General features: G+C 38.2%; 1 protein-coding gene across 2 annotated transcripts in view; it reads left to right on the forward strand.

Moving 5' to 3' along the window:
• Positions 1-22372, forward strand: part of MAP3K13 (mitogen-activated protein kinase kinase kinase 13) — a 163930-nt gene that overhangs the window by 127033 nt on the left and 14525 nt on the right. For both annotated transcript variants that reach the window (XM_079921837.1, XM_079921838.1), the window contains 7 exons: positions 488-671; positions 4913-5104; positions 9406-9564; positions 11428-11586; positions 12182-12290; positions 20745-20854; positions 21621-21737. In XM_079921837.1, coding sequence (XP_079777963.1) covers positions 488-671; positions 4913-5104; positions 9406-9564; positions 11428-11586; positions 12182-12290; positions 20745-20854; positions 21621-21737 — 1030 coding nt within the window. The remainder of the gene's footprint in view (positions 1-487; positions 672-4912; positions 5105-9405; positions 9565-11427; positions 11587-12181; positions 12291-20744; positions 20855-21620; positions 21738-22372) is intronic.

The following is a 22372-nucleotide window of genomic DNA, read 5'->3' on the forward strand; positions in this document are numbered from 1 at the left end:
TTATACATCATTAGATCTTTAGGAGAGTATCACTGAAAATTCATTCAGCAAGTATTAATTGAGAACCTGCACTAGAAATTCAAAGAGGAATAAAGCAACACATAATGGGTGATGGGGTAGGGATGGTGATGTAGAGACAGATAGGTGAATTGACTGAACATGCAAGCTTCAAGTGAGGAGGTGGGGCTGTGGGAGTGTCAGGATGTGTTTTGTTCAGAGGTGATTATATTGGAGATCTCTGATCTGCTGAATTTCACTGGTTAAAAATTGATACAAACTAATACATGTGAATATCTTATCTATGGTATCAAGACCCATAGAAAGGTTATATCTTTTGGAGAGTTACCAGGTGAGAGACAAAGGATAGAGGTCATTTTGGGTGATGGTGAAGTTGGTCCCTTCAGAGTGGCCTTGTAGAATGGCCCCTGAGCATTCTACAAGGGGCCATTGAGATCTCTTTAAGCTTGTTTCTCACTTGTGTGCCTAGATACTTGGGAAGTGCCATTTGAGGAGATCTCAGAGCTGCAGTGGCTGGGTAGTGGAGCCCAGGGAGCTGTCTTCTTGGGCAAGTTCCGAGCGGAGGAGGTGGCCATCAAGAAAGTGAGAGAGCAGAATGAGACGGATATCAAGCATTTGAGGAAGTTGAAGCATCCTAACATCATCGCTTTCAAGTAGGTCAAGGCTTTTTTTTTTTTTTTTAAAGAAATAGAGAGATTTTCTTTCCCCCAGTATATACATTTAAGTTCCTGCTTTGAAAGACATGTTAAGAACACTCTACAGACTTAGCACTGTGCTAGGTGCTTTGGGAGGGTACCAAAGAACTATTATATTAGAATCATGTCTTTAAGGATTTTATAGTCTAATAGTTCTTTTTGCCAGAGCACACACTTCTTGGAAGGGATGTATGTGGGACAGAGGGAGAAGGTAGATTCCTGCCAAGCAGTCAGATCTGCTGAATCAATGTCATTATCAGTAGGACAACAGAGGCTACTTCAAGATAACCTGAACATCCTAAAATTCAGTTAAGAAAACAAAGCTAACATGTGAAGTGATCAGAGAACAATTAGTTCCTTGTAAATAGAGATGTATTTTCTTACTAGTTTCTATTAGTGTCCGTTCTTAAATATTAACTTGTAATAACAGGTACCTTCAGAGTATTTCTCCCTGCCTCAAGTTTTGCCAGATCCATTTTCAAGGAATGCTAAACACACAGCTTTCTAAATCTAATAATAGTAGAATTAGTGATGATAGTAAGTTAAATGCTATATTTATTTCACAAAGTGGTTGTTTTCAAGAGTATGTGAATATATCTTTCTAGTTTAGTCCCTTATTTTCATAATATTGACAGGGATCCCTAGCAAAATAGAAAGATTCAGAGGTAAATTTGTAGAAGGCACCAAACTTGGCAGTGCTGAGCTCTGAATATGTATAATCTCTTCTCCCTGTACTCTTCCCTTGAGTTCCTTCTCTTCCCAGCCTTGAAATTTTGCCCTAGGCTTGAACAAATGAATAATGAGTGGCTTAAGAGGAAGAAAGGTGAAGAACAGGAAAGAAAGCCTTTAGGAAGGAAGAGAGATTAGAAATTAGAGCTTCTTGGTATATTTTTATATTATATATATTTCAATTCTGGAAAATAGTATGACCAATAAGCCTATAGCTAAAAGTAGAATAACTTACAAATTCCCCTTTCCTAACCTAGGAGGGACTTCCTCCAGCCCCCAAGAGGAATCCTTTCCTCAATAAAACTCTCATTATAAAGCTAAACATGTCATGCAATAATTTCTAATTGGAAATATATCCCCAAAGTAAGGAATAGAAATCATGGGTACAAGTTTTGTAGAATGGGTTTAAATGTGTATTGAGGTTGAGTTTTGATTCCCAAACAAGACCCCTTACTTTGGAAAGGGAAAGAAGTGTGAAAAGAAGAGAAGCATTCAACTGGGATACTAAATGAAGTCCTTGGATTCATTTCCTTGTGGAAGGAACATCCCTGGAGAGGACATGGGAGAGAATTTCAGTTGCTGTAGTGATTCTATTATTGGTTGCCTTAGGAGGGCCAGGAGGATGTGAAACTAAAACAAAATGCTATCGAGACCAATTATAATCCTTCCCAAGATGATAAGTTTCTCAAGACAATAGGAGGATTATTTTTAAGCAGACAAGTCTGTCAGAGGCTCACTTTCATTCATTTTACTTCACTGAGAGGATCATCATTGCAGTGCGGTTACCCTCATAAATGGAAGGAAGAGCCTTTTATTTAACTAAACTTTAAGCTTAAATCACTGGTATGCTAGGTTTGAGACACTGAATGTTCTATAGATGAGCATGGCTTTTTGGCCTCCCAAAGTGAACTAGGCTATGAGTCTCAGGTAAGAGGGCTTTCTAGCAAGAGGTCGTGGGTTACTGAAGGTAGAAATGTGTCCTCAGAGGATGAGTGCGAGAAGCTTGATTTTTCCTTCCTTTCTTTTGTTTCTTCCTTTTTCCTCTGAGTCTTTTCCCCGCTTTACCCTCTGACCCTCCTACCTGCATATAGAGTTTTCAGCATTATGGATAAGTATTGCTCTGTTGGTGTCCAACTCTTTAGGCTGAAGATGCTTGAATTGTCTTTACCTCTACATGGAAAACAATAGTGAGACTGTGTCCCTGGCCCATTACACCATGCTCTTGAGGCATTGTGCAGTGTTATGTTTGCAGCCATCTGTGCCATGTGTTGCTTAGCCAATGAATCATTCAGAACCGTCTGGAAGATATGAAGGCATGATTAGATTTTAGTACATCTCTCTGGATACTGATTTCTGTGCTTTCAGCTTCTTTTGAAGTTAGTAAGAACCATGTACAGAAGGGAAGTGCAAGAAAGGAATACTATATTCTCTTTTTCTTCCAATTTTTAAGCAATCTTTTAAGAAAACCCAACCTGCCTGTTCCTAATGGAATTGAGTGCCAAAGGGAAGAAAAGGTAGCAATTAGAAGTGATTATAGAGCTGTTATTTATAGCTACTAAGAAGTCTTGTCATAGTACAGGGCTGATGGAATGATTGCTTCTCATTTGTCAGTCAAGAAAGACGAAAAGTGTATAACATATCGCTGTTAGGCTCTTTATGTCAATATTTGTCTGACAAGTTAAAACATACTTGAGTAAGATGCTGAGTAGTTTCAAACAAATATTTGTTTTGATATTCTTAAGCACATTACACTATTTCTGCCCTTATTCATTATTTCTCTGTAGTAAAAATTAAATTGTCTGTTGCTGTATACTTGTGCTCCACTGAGGTTTCCTGAAAGTCAAGTAATAGAAACTTAAAAAATTTTTTCTTTAAAAATCAAGATGAGAATTCTGGGGAGCTTAGAAAATGATAGGAGAGTAATAGAAATAGCTTTGCAGCATTTGACAGGCACATCAAAGCAGGGAAAATAAAAACTAATTATACTTATTCATAATCTGCCGTTGTTATAAGACTTTCACATGATCACAAGTCACAACCTCTAAATTCTTTCAGCACTTATGGCAGCCTAAGAGATAGGACATGAATTGGTAGCTGGCTGAGGACTTTAGCTGGGAGTCTTGTAGGTAGAATAACGATATTCCTTTGGAGGAAGGCATACGTATCATTAAGAAATAAGACACAGAGAATTGCTCATGGTAATTTTTCTTCTCTTTTCTGATTCTCAGAACAAAACTGTGAAGTAGAGCTAATATGATTTTCCCACTTTTATAGGATAACAGTATTAATATAAGCATCCCCAATATGCTTGTCTATACAAACTTTTAAAAGCTGGAAGGGAGGCAGTGTAGCATAGTAAGTGGAAAAAGCATGGGCTTTGAAGTAGACAGACTGGATTCGAATCCCAGCTCTGTCATGTATTAGTTGTATGATCCTAGGACAAGTCAGTTTTCCTCGCTGAGCTTTACCTGTAGAAATGGAAAAGATAATATCTATCGTACAATGGTTTGAGGCAGATTAAATAAGACAACTAACTAACATGTAAACATGCCTGACAAATAGAGGATGTTCTTTCGTGTTAGTACCCTTCCTCCTACCCCTTGCCTCTGTACTTGTTTGCGCAAAGGCTTTATCAGCAAAGAACGTGCAGGTGAAGTTAAACAATATTTGTCAAGGACTTGCTGTGAACTTCTAAGCTATGTGGTGGAAAGAAAAGTACTTGAAGACCTTTTCCTTTAAGAAACCGATAATCTGTATAGGGAGAGAAAAATTGCATATAAAAAACAAATATGTAGCATAAGAAATTAGAGAAGAGAAAGATTTTTTTTTAGACTGGAATAATCAGGAAAGGCTTCATAGAAGATGTAGGAATTGATGAAAATAGAGGCTGCATAGGTGTATAATACATTGTGTAACATTATTTTTGTTCTAAACAGAAATGTTTTTCAGCTACTCTATAACATAGAAAATTGATTCTTTTGGTCCTCAGTCTAGTTATCTTAAATTTGAGTAATTTGAAATTCAACAAATAGTAAAAATAGCAATATTTTATTTGAATTCTCTCTGTACACTATATATAAAACTTTCCATTTAATTTTTAAAGGAAGATATTTAAATTATTCTTAACAATCTAAAATATCCAGGCTACACAAGTCTCAGAGAAAGGTGCTCTTTGTCCTAGAATGGAACGGTCCCCCGGAAAAAGCACCGATATAGCTTAGCATATAGATATCTAAAGTGAACAAAACAAACTAAAATTGTCTATGCACATAACGAAGAAACATGTAGACTAGAGGGACTTAAATGGTAATTTAAGGGTCAGGAAAGATTATATGCATTTTTAAAATAATGTGGACAGAGAACTGGTCTTAATTATTAAATTTATTAAATATTCTTAAAATATAAATATGTATACATATATGTTTATATGGATGTGTGTACTCATGTACATGTCTGTGTTTTCTTGAAAGGGGTGTTTGTACTCAGGCCCCATGTTACTGTATCATCATGGAATACTGTGCCCATGGACAACTTTATGAGGTTTTGCGAGCTGGCAGGAAGATCACACCTCGATTGCTAGTAGATTGGTCCACAGGAATTGCAAGTGGAATGAATTATTTACACCTCCATAAAATTATTCATCGTGATCTCAAATCACCTAAGTGAGTTCTGGAACTAATTTTTCAGCCATTTTGTTTTATTGTTTTGAAATATGGAATTTTATCAACCATAGTTGAAGCTTTTGGACATCATATTTTCAGTTCAGTTTAAATTAGCACAGTGGATAACTCTATTTGCATGTTTGGGGGATTATTGTTAACCTACTTACCTATATGGCAGATATGTCCAGGCACCTGACAGTAGTTTTCCCTTTTTGTTGCCTTTTAATCGTACAACTATGAAACAAAATATATTAACTAAAGTATTCACTTTCCATCATCTCAGATAATTAATGCCAGACTTTCCCATTGGAAGGCTTGACTTGTTGTTTTCCCAGTGTGTTCCCCCCAGAAAACCAATTTTTTAAAAACTGAGTTTCAGAAATATATACAACAGGATAAAAATGGATAAGAAACAGAGGCAAAGAGAAAATAAAAACATTAACTAAAGCTTCTTCACAAAATGTATGCCATAAGATTCTGTACAGTTGTTAGAGGTGGCTTATGAATTTCTCTTTGAGCTTCCTAGAGTCTAAGCAAAGAAGGAAACAAGGTAACGAGGTTCACAGTGCCCATTAAATAATATAAATTGGTTATTTAAGAGAAGCAGATTGGCATATCCCAATGATCTGTATTGTTCTAGGGTGTGATGGCTTAGGAGTGAATATGATTTGAACCTAATACATTTTTAGAGGGTGTCAAATTCAGAACCAGGCAGATCCATCTCCTGACCCTAAACATGGTCCTAAAGTAAATCGCTTGAGGAAATTGGATCCCAAAGATTACAGGTGGGGAATTTTGAAGTGTGTCCATATTTCATTGGAGATCAAAGAAGCCTAACTAAAAGAATTGTGGGCTGACTCACATGATAACTTCTTTTTGAAAGGGCTATTTTATCTTGAAGATTATGAGTTTGGAGGAACTAAGGTGATTGGCAGTGGAAAGAATCAGAATGTGTGAAATTCCATAAAAATGTATTAACTTAAATAACTTTGTCTATGTTACACATAATAAAAAAAAAAACCTTTAAAAAAAAAAGAAAGAAAAGAAAAGAAAAGCAGAGCTGTTTTTAGTAACCTGTTTTCAAAGTGATTCTTTGGCTACCAATAACCACTTCAAAAGGAATGTTTATTCAGTTCCCCAAAATGCATGAAGGAAGGAAAGGAATTGATTAAATGGTATATTTCAGTGTAGCTCCTATTTTTAAACATTATTTTCATTATTTCCCACCACATTTTTGTTTAGAGAAGCAGAGAAGAATTAATCTTTATCCAAAAACATATTTGCATAGTGCTTTCATGGTTTACAACATTTTAAAATATCCATGATCACATCTGCTTTGATCTTAGCAAAAATGTATGGAATAGATGTAACATATATCATTTTATCATTTTATATAAGAAAATCTAGAACTCAGAGCCCAAAGTCATGGAGCTAGGACTTGAACCCAGAACTTAGCCCACAGACCACTGCATTCTCCCTCATCATGTGAAGATGAGGGATTCACAATTAATCCTGCCTCTTCTCCATGGAAGATACAAATCTGTCCTTGATTATCAACTTCAAAGCAGCTCTTATTTATCACCATAGTTCTCAACAATGTTTATTATAGTCGTTAGCTCACTGAACAACCTTCTCCTTGCTTTACTTGCAAATAAACTTTATTACAGTGTTCATTCCTTCTGTTCACATTTTTCACACAATCTGTTGCTTTTGTCATCCACTGCATACACATGAAGTACACAAAATACTTGCCGAAGACCTCTTTTCGGTACGCGGGCCTCTCACTGTTGTGACCTCTCCCGTTGCAGAGCACAGGCTCCGGACACGCAGGCTCAGCGGCCATGGCTTACGGGCCCAGCCGCTCCGCGGCATGTGGGATCTTCCCGGACCGGGGCACGAACCCGTGTACCCTGCATCTGCAGGCGGACTCTCAACCACTGCGCCACTAGGGAAGCCCCCAAAGACCTCTTTGAATGGCCTCCTTCTTAACCACTTTGTTCTCTTTAAGAATTAATTTTAGGAAATTCCCTGGCAGTCCAGTGACTGCCCCGGTTCAATCCCTGGTCAGGGAGCTAAGATCCTGCAAGCCAGGCAGAGCGGCCAAAAAAAAAAAAAAAAAAGAAGAAGAATTAATTTTAGAGGAAGAATTCAGGAAATTTTAGGATATGTAAATCACATGCTACTCTCTTTAACTCTTGTCATTTAAAAATTAGAGCAGGCACTTCCTTGGTGGTCCAGTGGTAAAGAATCCGCCTTACAATCCAAGGGACGCGGGTTCGATCCTTGGTCAGGGAACTAAGATCCCACACACCGCAGGGCAACTGAGCCCGCGCACCACAACTACTGAGCTCGTGCACCTCAACTAGAGAGCCTGCGTGCCGCAAACTAGAGCCCACGTGCCCTGGAGCCTGCGTGCCACAGCTAGAGGGAGAAAACCCAGACTCCGCAACTAGAGAGATACCCACGCACCGCAACGAAAGATCCCACGTGCCTCAATGAAGATCCAAGTGCTGCAACTAAGACCTGATGCAGCCTAAAATAAATAAATAAAATAAATCTTTTTAAAAAATAAAAATTAGAGCAATAAGTTTGTTATCTAGTAAGTCTTTCCCTCTGCTATCAGTACCATCCCGAACCTCCAGCAGCCTTGGCCTCTTTGGGTTCCAAGCTGACACTGAGAAGACAAAGGTCAATCTGCTGTAAAGAGAGATTTCATTACCTACATTAAATCCTTAGGCTGTATGACCCCAACTTTGTCTCAGAAGCCTTCACGAAAGTCCCAACGTTGTATCTTTTCTAGTCTCCTCCCATGGCTCTTCCCTCTTGTCATACTAACAGGTCCCATAATGAGCAGAACAAAAGAGGCAGAAGAGGAAGCTTCTAGTGTTTTTCTTACTAGGAGCTTATCACCTTTTTTTACTTTCAGCGTATATGATACCAGCAATTCTCCAGTTATCTCACATATCCCATGATATTTTAATCCTTATGCATTTTCACCAAGACTAACATGATTAAATCAAAATTCCTAAATTATGTAAATTTTATATGTCACGTACAAAACCAGGGTTAAGATATGGATGAAGGTATTCTAAAGCAATCATAAGCAATGAACTGTTTGGTAGAGAGCCATCTGACATTGGCGGGGAGGGGGGCAAATGTCAAGTTCCTGGTTCACATAGAGGAGGAAGGAGATAGATTGAGAAGTTTTCTGTTTTCTAGCTGCCTCGATTCTGATACTATTTGAGTATTAAGACTTCTTGTTAAAATTAAGTCTGTATATCATTAAGCCTCTGAAACCCTAACTCATTACATTTTAAAGTTCTAAACAGGTTATTTCAAGTGAATTCAATCTAGTGTGTGTGGATGCTAATTCTCTGGATTTGACTGGTACTAGATTTTATTCACTTTAAGGCTAGCAAAAGAAGTTTGCCCCAAGTCACAACCCAGATCACTGTAACAAGTATAACATGACTTGTGTGGAATCTACCTAAGCTTAAATTTATTCCTGCTTTTCCTTATCAACATTAATGGAATCCCAGCATACTTATTAGCCTTTTATAATAATGAATCCCTTGTGTCATGGTGCCATGCATGATTTTAGTTGGTCATCATTTAATCAGTGTTTTAAAAGAAGTGTTTTTCCTGTTGAGTTGTCTGAGACCAGCAAGGATGAAGACCAATGTTTATGGAGATGGGTGCTTTACATATATTACCCCATTTAGTTCAAATGAAAATCCTATGAGACCATTATTACAGACCCATAATCCCTCATCCAAAGTTCTTGGAGTCAGATGATTTCAGAAATGTAACATAGGGCATTACCTTACACCCCCAGCGAAGTCTGGGGCCACATCCTATGATCAGCCACATTCATAAATCTGCAGCAAAACCTTTGACAGTCGCACAAAGTGGGATAAGTTGAGTTTGCTTTATATATATGAAAAAATATTTATAAAGAATTTTTGGAGATTTTTGAATTGTGGATAAGATACTGTGACTTGAATTGTCTCCATCTTACAGATGAGAAAACTGTCTTAGAAGAATTAAGTAATTGGCAAAGGTCACACAGTTAGCAGTGGTGGAGGCAGGATAAAACCAGATGTAGAAAGCCCACTATGCTATGCTACCTCACAAGTATGAATGATGCTGTTTGTGGTGTGTAGCTAATGCCCCAGTAGTACTGGAACTCGAGAGCTGAATTCTGCAAGGTAGGAGGCAGCAAACAAAATCTTCAGTTGCCAGTTAGTCGTGATTTTCATTAATACTAACGATCTGGATGTTTTCTTTATTTCTTTTTAAAGTGTTTTAGTGACTCACACAGATGCAGTAAAAATTTCAGATTTTGGTACATCTAAGGAACTTAGTGATAAAAGTACCAAGATGTCCTTCGCTGGCACAGTAGCATGGATGGCGCCAGAGGTGATACGGAATGAACCTGTCTCTGAAAAAGTCGATATATGGTGAGTGGTGCAGTCTGTGCCAACCAGAAAGCCTGTTCCCACTTTCACCCTGTTAGCGCTTTCCTCTTTCAACACGTCTACTTTCCCAAAATATTCTTTAGTATTACTCACTTCTGGTTGGTTTCAGTCTCATATAATCTGAGGTACTACCCAGCATGATCATCACACCTGGTAAGAAGGACTGGGGGAGAAGGAATTAGGGTGAATATCCATTCAGTAAGTCATCAGTTTGGGGGACTCCCAGAGAATATGCTGAACTTTCTGGAAAACTAAAAGTCCACTTTATATAGCCATTTAGTATAAAAGTCTTTCTGAAATATACTACATAATTTTCACCTTCTTGAATAAAATATGTTGAACAAAGTTTACCTATTCTTGGTGACTCAGACCATCATTGGGTATATCAGTGATGTACTTTGCTGTGATACAGTTATATGATTTAGACCTATTTGAGGTGTATGGGGCTGTTTGCCCTTTTATTAAACAGCCCTGATGGGCTTTATTTTTTTGGAGGGGGAGTTAATCTTTATTAACTTTTCCTCTGAGGTTACAAATCTCTGCTATTAACAGTATATTTCCCTTGGGACTTCCCTGGCGGTCCAGTGGTTAGGACTCCACGCTTCCACTATGGGGGTCACGGGTTCAATCCCTGGTCAGGGAACTAAGATCCTGCATGCTGCATAGCCTGGCAGAAAAAAAAAAACAAAAAAAATCAAAAACAAAAGACCCAGTATATTTCCCTATAGTTGTTTTTCTTCCATTCTTAATATTGGCTACTAGTAACTTTTAGACTTAAAACCAAAAAAATAGCATATGTTAAAATTGCATGTAATTTTAGAGTAAATAAGATAAAATAGAAATGTGGGATCATTTGTAATTTGGGTAATTATTACCAAAGTGTCCTTATTAGGGATTATACCAATTTATGTTCCCAAAAGAAATGTGTAAGAGTGTTTTTACAGTCTCAGCAATAAAATGTGTTAAACTTTGGGATTTTTCTGCCAACCATATAGGTAAACAAAGTGTCATATGTGCAGTTTTAATTTGCATTCCTCTCTAATATTATAAATAAGGTTGTACATTTTTTCATATATTTATGAACCATTTGTAATTTTTTATTTGTGAACTACTCTAATCCTTTACTAAGCTTTCTGATCTTTTATTCTTATCAATTTACAGGAGTATTTTATATATTAAGGAGATTATCCTTTTGTGTATATAAATTATAGGTACTTTTCACTTTTGTTGTTTTTCTTATGGTGGAAGTTTTTTTCCACAGCAAGATTTTCTTTTAAGCAGTTTGATTTATCAATCTCTCCTGTTATGGCTTCTGGATTTCTTAACTAGAAAAGACTTCAACATTCTAAGATTCTTTTTTTTTAATTTCCATGTGTTCTTTGACAATTTTTATGATTTCGTTTCTCACATTTAAATCTTTGATACATTTAGAATTTACCTTGATGTAAGATGAAGTGTAAATTTGTTTCCCCAATTCTCCCAACAGCATTTATTGAATAATCAGTTTTCCCCACTGGTGTGAGATGTCACTTCTCTCATATACTCAATTCCTATATGTTTTGGGTCTATTTCTGGATTTCTATTCCATTCCAATATTCTGGCTGACTATTGATCACCAGTGTTAATTACTGAAGCCTTATAGTATGTCTTAATATCTGATAGTGTTGGTTACCCCCTCACCAATTTTCTTTTTCAGAGTTTTCCTGGCTGTTTCTATTTTTCCCATAACAATATTAGAATTTTAAAACTGGGTATATATTCGATTGAATATTAATAAATGAATAACTAAAATACAAGTCAGTCTTTCTGAAATGTCTTTTATACTTGTTCCCGGTGCTACTGTAGGTCTTTTGGAGTGGTGCTTTGGGAGCTGCTGACAGGAGAGATCCCATACAAAGATGTAGACTCTTCAGCCATTATTTGGGGTGTTGGAAGCAATAGCCTACACCTTCCAGTTCCTTCCACTTGCCCTGATGGATTCAAAATCCTTATGAAGCAGACATGGTAAGAAATATGTTTCTCCCAATATTCTCTTTTACCTTCTTCCTCAAAACCATATTTAAAACTCTCTAAACTATATTTAAAACTGCAAGGAAGTCTCTAACGTGTATTTGGAGTGAATAACCTTACTTTGTGTAAAGTCTAGGAGACTTGGAATTTGAGAACTTTGGATTCAAATACTTGCTCTGCCCTTTTTTATCTGTGTAATTTTGGGTATGTCATCCAAGTATCAGTTTTCTCATCTGTAAAATGGGGGTAACACCTACTCATAGAGTTGTTGTGTTATGATTAATTAAAAGTTATAAATAAAGAATTTGGTGTGATATCTTAAAATAGTAGGCCTTAGTAAATGATAGCTATCATTACTTTACCAGTCCTAAGGGATAATTATTATAAAACAGATCCTAGAGATTTCCAGTTCATCATTAGAGGTATCTCATAATTACATTTTCCTTTTGCTCTTCAGTACATCAAAACTGCCTGAGACATAGCCACACATGGAGTCAAAAATATTTTTTATAAAGTAGAGTAAAATCTTTATCCTCCTGGACACAACTTCTCAAATGCACACGCTATTTTTTTTTTTTTTAACTTTTAGGCAGAGTAAACCTCGCAATCGACCTTCTTTTCGGCAGACACTCATGCATTTAGACATCGCATCTGCGGATGTACTTGCCACCCCACAAGAAACTTACTTCAAGTCTCAGGTAAGTCTGGAAACTGTTCCAGGTGCTGCTAAACAGACAGGAAACTCTCAGTGAGAAGGAGTAAGGGTATTCTGATTCTGATAGCAATTATATGACTCTATTCATTGTGAAACAATAATGATATCTCACACGTATGACATTTTTGGAGTTTTTTAAGCCCTTAACATATATTATTCTCTTATTTGAAGATAGCATGTATTAAAATATCATCTTCCTAGTGGGTTCTGGTGAAGTTGTTGGAGAGAAAAGAGGAAAAGAGGATATGAAAACTGTATGTATATACATTTGAATTAGAATTACTGCTGACCTTCATGAAAATATTGCTTTCCTTAAAGTTAGAAAAGCTAAAGTACAGAGGAGGAAAATTAAATCCCAGAGAGAGCCCGTTGATTAAATTAGGCTTTTCACTAACTTTAAGTGTGTCACCTAGTAGCACCAAATAAAATATAATTTAATGTATCTGTTAGCCTTTACTCCATTACTTATGGCTCCATTACTTTTGGCGTAAGTCCCAAAACTTATGGCTTAAAACAATAAGCTGTTGTTTAGCTCATGATTCTGTGGGTTTGTAATCTATGCTGGGCGGTTGGTTCTTCATTTGGCTTTGACTTGGGATCACTCACGTGTCTGCAGTCAGTTGCCAGGTTGACTGGGAGGCTGGCTGATTCCAGATGGTCTCATTCACAAGTCCAGCGATTAGCTGGCTATTAGCTAGAACACCTCTGTTCTCCTCCACGTGGCTTCTTATCCTTCAGCAGGCTAACTTGGCCTTGTTCACATGGTCTGCTCAGGGTACCAAATGCAGCAAGAGAGCAAGCCCCAGCGCACACGTGACTTTCCAGCCTGTGTGTGCATTGTGGCTGCTAATGTCTCATTGGCCAATGCAAGTCACGGGCTAACCCAGATTGAGAAATAGATTTCACCTCTTGACAAGAGAATCTGCCGTCACATGTTGTAAGGCATGGGTGCATTACTGATAAATTTGTGACCATTAAATAAAAATGCTGTAAATGGCATAAGGATCAGTGGTCTAACCACTGTCAAGATGGATAGGGAGTCGTGAGGGATCAGTATACATGAGGTCCTTACTTACCCCTACCAGACCCAGGCAATAGCAAAAGGAGTAAAATGGGATGAAACTATGGCTTTTGAAATAATTGTGATGATCTTAAATTATAGCTTTATGCTTATAGAATTTTAAATATAGTATTACCTAATTTCTTCTCATACAGAAGAAATTTCTTCTCACTTTCCAAAATGAATTTTTGCAAGATGAATTCCATCTCTGCATTGACTTCCAGTATGATTTCAAAGATTCATTTTCAGAGAATTTCTTCTCAGAGAAGAAATATTATTACCAATTAGTGTCTCAGTCTACTCCTAATAGCCCCCAACTCCAATGGGTGATGAGTTTACCTACCAGGAAAGTATGCATTGAAAGCCAACTGGACTGGGAGGGGCATCATCCCTGGGAGTTAAACAAGTCCTCCAATATGCTTTATTACCTGGCCCAACCAGAGGCTTGGAGTACTTGCTTCTCTGGTGTCTGATGAACAGAGAGATATTCCGCCCATCAGATATTGGGGAATATCTTAATTAAGGAACAAGGTCTTTGCAGTTTCTAAGGAATAATAAATCAGAGACCTTTCCTCTATTGCCTGAAGTTCTAACATGCTATGACCCACAAACTTAGCTCTCCCCACACTGTCTTTGAATAGTCTGGCTTGCCCTATAGTTTTTTAGTGTTTCTGGGGGATTCTTATGTAAGTAAAGTGTTTGATTTTAGAGAAAATAAGAGGATAACTTCATGACATTTCCTATGTTCTTTGATATGCATTCAGGTCAATTCCCTTAAAACTATTAAAACTATTGCCTATCTATAAAAATACATGTAGGTATTGGTTACTGGATTAGAAATCTTTCATATATTTTCTTTTGTTAAGAAGAAGACTTAAGTCCTCTTGTGAAATGAAAGAGAATAATAGTGAGTACTCTCCAGGAAATTTTTCAGACTTTAAGATATGGTTACAATCACAGCGTTGCTTCCTTTACAAGAAAACTATACGTACCACAATTTTGAAAAGCAATTTTTGGTGAGAATACTAAGCCACAAGCCATTGAGAGTATAACTGTACATACTTGGAAGACATCAAATTCTAAACAGATGCTACTTGTGTGCTCCCAGAATATCACTGCTGAAGCCAGCGCCACACTTTCTGAATACCCACCATATATATAAAACACTGTGTAGTACAACTAAGTCCCCACAGTTAGTATCCTTACTTGTGTAAATTCACTTTTATTAATCTATGCAGCATTAAGATTAAACTCAGAGAAGGTTCTCTGAGAGCAAGAGTATGAAAAGGAGAGGAAGGGGAGGAAAAGGAATAGAAAGGAAAAACAGTGCATTGGACATCTTTTAATATTCATAAATTCTACCACATTTTTCTCCCAGCATAAAATTTTACCTCTCCTTAAATAGTTCAAAATACCCTTGCTAGTTCCTAAAATCTTTCGGGTATTTACAAGCTGATTTGTTTCTGGGTCTGAAATTCAGACTATCTCTGGCTAATGATAATAAAGTATTGGGTTGGCCAAAAAGTTCATTTGGGTTTTTCCCAAATGAAAACCCATCTTACGGAAAAACCCAAAAGAAATTTTTGGCCAACCCAATATTTATGGACTAACGAGGGAGGTACTGGGAAAAGTAACAGATTTTGAGCCTAAACCCCTGTCCTGTGACCTTGGATAAGTCACTAAATTTCCCTAAACCTCAGCTTACTCATCTAAACAATGAAGATAACCATATCTTCCCTTCCTTGTGGAGTTTTGGTGAGGATCAAATAAGATAATAAACATGCAAGTGCATTATAAACTGTAAAGAACTGTTTGATTGTTAAGAGATTATTATTCACCTCCCACAAAGCTATAAAAATTAAGCCTCCTTGGAGGTGTTACATTCTGGATACTTTTTCTTTCTTTTTTAAAGACCCATTTATCCTTGTTTTTATTATTAGAAGTGGGAAAATGGTTATTTACTGGTTGCTAATTATAAAGCAGATGGGTTGCTATTTGAGGAATGGGTATTTAATATATGTGAGAAGCACTGGTCTTTGAGTCTGGGGACCTGGATTCTGGTCACCATTACACCATTAATGTGGATGAGTAATTGGATGCCACTGGGCCTCTATTTTCCCACATATAAAATAGATGTAACAATGTCTGCCATATATCTCAGACATGTTTATAAAAATCTAAACTAAATCTAAACTAAAGTCCTTGGTATTTGCTGCTACTATAGAAAGGAAAAAGTTACATAGGAAGCTAGAAATAAAATTACCTAGGACATCTCAAACTCTAATTGGGAATTTAAGATTGAGTTTTTTTAAGTCACGTTATTCTGTATAATCTACAAACATAAAATACATCCTTTTTACTTGTACAATTTGATGTGTTTTGGCAAATATATACACCACAAACAAGATACAGAATATTTTCATCATTCCAATTTTCTCCACGTCCTTTTGTATCCAGTCCCTTCCTCCCAGCCCCAGTCCTTGCTAAAAAGATATCTGTCTTCTATTCCTATGGTTTTGTATTTTCCAGAACGTCATATAAATGGAATAATATGATATGTAGGCTTTTGTGCCTGTCTTCGTTCACTTAGCATAATGCATTTGAGATTTGTCCATGTTGTGGTACATATCAATAGTTCATTCCTTTTATTGCTGAGTATATGCCACGGTAGAGATTCTGGGTACTTTTTCTGATGAACTCCTGAGATGGATAAGATGGCAGCTAGGGAGCTCCATCCACAATTAAATTCCTATTTAAATTAAATTCCTATTTAATTCCACAATTAAATAGGAATTAATTGTCTTTTGACTTTATCCTCCCTCAATGGGCAAGAACTAGTTTTTTAGCACATAGTTTTGCTTTTCAATAGCACTTTTATACCTGCGGCCTTGCCTCTTGCCTGCTGACCAAACCCTTTCCTCATCAGTCATCCGTCAATGGTTATTAGCTGCTGGTCGCCACCTTCCCCCAGAACTGTCAGTCAAGAGTGCTGACAAGAGCCCAGCTGACGCCTTCCTGAGAGAAAATGCTTCATCTGTTTCTCATCAACAGCACATGTATAAGGAAACAGCATATATAGAACAGATGAACAAAGCAACCAATTTCAGTACAATATTAGGTTCTGCCAAAGCTATTGCTTCATTCCTAGACAATAACCCATTTCTCCAAGTAGGCAATTATTGCTCCTGGTATTCAATTACATTTGGTATGAGTTTTTAGAAAACATTTTAGCCTGGTCCCAGATCCCAGCTGCTAGGTATGTCACGTGCCCTGCTTCCGAGCTCTTTCACATCCCTCTGTCTTTGCACCATTCTAGTTTCCTTTTGAGTGCCACCATGACCACCCAGAAATTCAGGGGCTGGGAGTTGCAGACAGATAGCTCATTATAGGGACAGACTCTTCTACCTTAAGAGTAATTTCATTGGGGGCTTCCCTGGTGGCGCAGTGGTTGAGAATCTGCCTGCCAATGCAGGGAACACAGGTTCGAGCCCTGGTCTGGGAAGATTCTACATGCCGCGGAGCAACTAGGCTCGTGAGCCACAACTACTGAGCCTGCGTGTCTGGAGCCTGTGCTCCGCAACAAGAGAGGCCACGATAGTGAGAGGCCCGCGCACCGCGATGAAGAGTGGCCCCCACTCGCCGCAGCTAGAGAAAGCCCTCGCACAGAAACGAAGACCCAACACAGCAAAAAATAAAAATAAATAAATTTTAAAGAAGAGTAATTTCATCATGAGCAAGTAGGCGCTTAGGCACAAGCTGGGCACTTACGTGGGGAGACAGTAAAGAGGACTCATGCCAATCAAGATTTGGACTTGACAACCTCTAAGACCTTTCTGACTCAGAATCTATGTTTTCCCACTACTTAGCCCCTCAACATCCTGCTTCTCTATTCCTCAAGCTAGGCTGGAGCTGGCTCAACTTCTTTTTTTACTTTATAAAAATTGTGGTTAAATATATATATAATTTGCCATTTTAACCATTTTTAAATATACAGTTCAGTGGCATAAATTACATTCACAATGTTATAAAACTGTCACCATTATCTATTTTCAAAATTTCTCACTACCTCATTAAGCAATAACTTCCCATTCTGTCTTCCCCCACAGCCCCTGGTAATCTCTGTTCTACTTTATATCTCTATGAATTTGCCTGTTCTAGATATTTCATGGAAGTAGAATCATACAGTAGTTGTCTTTTTGTGTCAGGTTGGTTTCATTTAGCATGTTTTCAAGGTTTATCTATTTTGTAGCATATTTCACAACTTCATTCCTTTTTATGACTAAATAATATTCTACTGTATGGATATACCCTATTTTATTTATCCATTGATATATTAGTTCAGCTTCATTTTGACACATATTATGAGAGAGAAGAGAAGCAAGGTTTGGGTACAAGAGCTTCAGTCTACTGCTTGAATAACTGAAAGACTGGAGAAGACAAAAACCTTCTAGATGTTACAGCCTTTCCCAGGCCTTATGTGGGTTATAAAGAGGATTCCATTCATGACAGTAACCCAACTGTCACTGTATTTTTCCCTTACCTGCTTACACAGGACTTAAGTACCTTGTGAAGCACTCCGTACTCCCTCCCTCCACCTTACATGCAGTTTGGGGGAATCCCCAGGAACGAGTCGGGGGGATCTCAAACAGCCTCATATTAATGTCTGCCCTACTTTCCAGTGACTCTGGCTGGAACAGCACTCTTCCACCAAGCATCTGCTGGGTATTACTTTATTGGTTAGTACTGTTTTCTGCTGAAAGGCTGTAGTCCCCAGCTGGCGTCCAGTGGATGCTGCCGTATCCTTAAGGCACTGCCATCACCCACCAGGAGCTGCTATTTTATGGAGAAGCTCTGGACTCCTCCATATTCCAAAGTTGCACATTGTTCTGTTTATGCAATGAATTGTTCCTTTCCCCGTTGAGTTACATTTTGTTAAAGGTCGCAGAATAGTGCTGATTATGGCCCAAAATTTTACAGATATTAGTGGAACAAATGGGAAATGCCTCTCCACTCCTATGTTGATGGCTTTGTTATAGGTCAAGATCACACAGGATTCCTTCTTCCCTCATATTTTCTTTCATAGACTCCTTAATCTCTGTGCAAATTGGCTTCAGCCTGCCCACCTCCATTTCTTAGTTATGCCCAGAAATGTCTAAATTGCAGCTTAAGTGCAAATTGGAACTCCTATTACATAAAGATTCTAAGTATAGTGATGGAACTCCAAAATTAACATCTACCTGTAACACAGTACCTTTGGGGAAAACACATTATTAATCAGTACCTGGTGTTTTCCCACAGAGGGAACTTCTTTTGGGAAATCTACTTTCTTAATAAGTTTCAATCTTGAGAAGGTTTTCTTTAAGTTTCACATTCCCGTAAGCTAGATGTCAGGAGGTTTATTTCCTCTAGAATTTAAAAAATCTGATCTGTGATATCTGATTCCTCACTGCCAGAGGGAGGTATTCCTTTTCCTGGTCCCTTCTTTAAGTGCTGGAGTAGAATCTACTGACTTGTTTTTCACAAAAGAGGATGCTTTAAGGCCCACATTTGGCCCTCTCCCTTATCCTTCTTAGGTCCAACAACTCTTGATTTTCATCTTTGGCCTCTTAAAGCTCAAATGCTCTTCCTACTTCATGACTTTGATCTGATGGCTGAGAGAACAGCATTACCTGGGGCTCAGCCAAACCTGCATTTACTGCTTAGATACAGTCAAAGACTGTTACCAAACAATGGACAGTGCATTCTAGAGCTCCGCTCTTTGATGACGTTGGCTGTCAGGTTTGATGCCCGAAAGTCAACTGACCAACAGAAATCTCTCCCCAATGGTCAGTCAACATATATATATGTGAAGATCTAACGTATTATAAACAGATAAGTAGGATGACCACTTTCTAAATAATTGCAATATTATTTCCTCTATAAAAATAAATGAAGGATTTCCCCGGCGGTCCAGTGGTTGAGACTTTGCCTTCCAGTGCGGGGGGTGTGGGTTCGATCCCTGGTTGGGGAGTCAGATCCCACATGCCTCGCAGCCAAAAAACCAAAATGTAAAACAGAAGCAATATTGTAGCAAATTCAATCAAGACTTTTTTAAAAAATGAGAAACAGCAAATTTGGGGAGAAACTTCTGTAACTTCACAACTACTTAAGCATAACTTCTTGCATGATCTAGAGAGATCATTTTTAACATGAATCTGAAAGTAATAGAATAGCTCTAGAAGAAGATGATACAATTAGAAACATTTGGTTACATATCTAGCCTTCACTAGAAATTATTTTAGATAATCTCATTAGCTTCTTGGGATAGTAGTGTTTACATAATTTGAGGAAGCGTCTCCTTTAGCTGCTTTTCTAGAAATGGTCTGTAGAGTATATTCCTGCAGAGATGTTCCTACCTCCTAAAATTTAGATAAATTGGTCTGAAATTCAATGCCCTATGGAAAGTCCAATGTCCTTTTTAATACTTCTGTGAATTCCTGGGAGATTTATAATTTCATGGGCACTTTGACTCTGTTTGCTTGGGCCCCCATTCCTGCCATCTTTTGGTTGTTCCTTTATCTTTTTCCTGTCTTTGACCTAAGCATGAAGTTCAGCACCTTTCCTTGATTTAAAAAAACAAAACAAAACAAATAAAAACACTCATCCAAAGTCAAGGTGAATGTCAGAGGCTTTACTAAAGGTTTAGGAAATTGGAAGAGGCTTACATTTTGAACAACTTAAATCACACATTAGATATCCATCCCTCTCCTAAAATTTTTGTCAAACTACTAAAATGTTTGGCCGTGCTCTTTCTCCTCCTTCCCCTTCTCTCTTTTCTTTTCTTTCCCCCACCTCCAAATTCCCGTATAATTCCCCATATTTTTATCCCCATCTCCTGCTGTTCTTGCCCCTTGGATCTTCTATTCCAAATATTTTCTCAAGATATTTTCATAAACAAAGCCTAGGAGGAATTCTGGTCCAAATGTAAAGACGATCATATTGTCACTGACACATGCTTGTACCATATGGTTATCAGAGCTGTTCTTTCTAGCCAGGCTCTCTCAGCCACCATCCTGACTTAAAATTGAGCTCTTTTGTTCCAGAGATGATGGCTAGCATGCCAGCTGTGATGTTTCTTTTGGTTAGTACTGAAAGAAAATTAGAAAAGACAGCACTGAGTACTGGACTACATACAGAAAATGGGGTGAGGAGTGGGGTGGGGTGTGCAGATACACTAGCATGAGATATTTTGCTATCAAATAACATTTATTGAACATCTATTCTATAAGACTCTTTAGTAGAAGCATACAGGGGGGAAAATCTTGTACATGATCCTATGGTTATATCAGGGATTAAAACTCCTGGACTATTAACAAAATCTAATTTGTCCTTGCCTAGGCTGAATGGAGAGAAGAAGTAAAAAAACACTTTGAGAAGATCAAAAGTGAAGGAACTTGTATCCACCGATTAGATGAAGAACTGATTCGAAGGCGCAGAGAAGAGCTCAGGTCAGCTGATGTCTCCTACTTCACCTCTTCTCATTCCCAGGTCTTCAGATATTAGCAGGAACCCTTGTTGTGAATCATTTCATTTTCTACACACCTTGCACTTCTGCTGGTTATTGTTATTCTCTTTAAAAGTTGGTCCTCCCTTATATCACTTTTTTATCGTCTCCCCCCCCACCTCTGTTATCCTCCTTTATTATATCTCTGCAACAAAGATTCCTGGAGCAATGCTATTTGTTTATTCAGCCGCTGTCCTAGGTAACACGAAAGGTCAGAAGTTTATAAGATGTAGTCCCTGGCCTCAAGAGGCTCATAATCTGTCAAGGGATAGAACACATGTTCTCAGATAACCACTAGATTAGACAGGATCTGTAGTGTGGATAAGTATAAATGAGTGATGAGTGACCGTGCTTTAACTGCATATTTCCCTTAACATATATTATACTGTATTCTTATTAAGATATTGCCAATACTGCACAGACAAAGGCTGTACATTATACATAAATTGCATTCAGTTTTATCTGTAGCCCTCCTGGCTATCCTATATGGCTGGATATGACCCTTAACAATCAACTAAGTGGAAAACTTGGATTTCCCATCTCCCACTCGCTCTTGTCTGAGTCTTTGCATCGGACAAGGGAGTCTTAAATTTAGAGGGCCCTTGGGCAAATGCTTTTGAGATAAACCACCCTGTTCTTGTTTCATTAGAGCTGACCTTAGTTCTCCCTCACATTCATCAGCTTCACTGCTTCCGTGTTTTCTTTGATAGGCATGCTTTGGATATTCGTGAGCACTATGAGAGGAAACTTGAGCGGGCTAATAATTTATACATGGAATTGAGTGCCATCATGCTGCAGCTAGAAATGCGGGAGAAGGAGCTAATCAAGTATGTATCCAGACCACTGTGTCCTGACTGATTTGGGTCTATCCATTGGCTGAAATGTACTACTCGTCCAGGTTGCTGCTACTCAGAACTGGCAGCTATTTTATTCATCCACCCAGCATTCCTTAGGGCACGTGCCGGGCACAGGTCCCCGTCCCGGTGAGGCTTACAGCTGAGTGGAGCTGCCACAGAGCTGGTTCTAGGGGACTATGCGCTTGACAAGCCTTTGCCACTTCAACCTGCCGAATGGCTCAGGAAAGGGGTCCTCATTTCCAGAAGAGCCTGGTGTGGATGCATGGGAGCTTACTGCCCCCTGGGGAAGTAAGGCAGCTGCTGCAAGTGGTTCAGGGTATTCCTGAGAATGGTGAGAAACCCTGGGGTCCTGACTAAAACAGCAGCTGCTGAAAATAAGTAGGACTTCAGCCACTGCTGTGTGTCTCATGAGGCATGTTGGGGACAGGAGGGTTGGCCTCCAAGTCCATCTGCGACCTGAAGAAAAAAATGAAGTCAGGTTAGTTTGAATTTTTTTTTTTTTCCTTTTTAACCTGAAGAGCCGCCTTGCTATTCTTCAGATAGCCTGTATCTGTTAAGTATGGCCAGAATCTCTGGGTAGAGTTAACCTGTGAAAACATTCTGCC

Source organism: Stenella coeruleoalba (genome assembly GCF_951394435.1).
Source record: "Stenella coeruleoalba genome assembly, chromosome: 5".
In the NCBI taxonomy this organism is placed as follows: domain Eukaryota; kingdom Metazoa; phylum Chordata; class Mammalia; order Artiodactyla; family Delphinidae; genus Stenella; species Stenella coeruleoalba.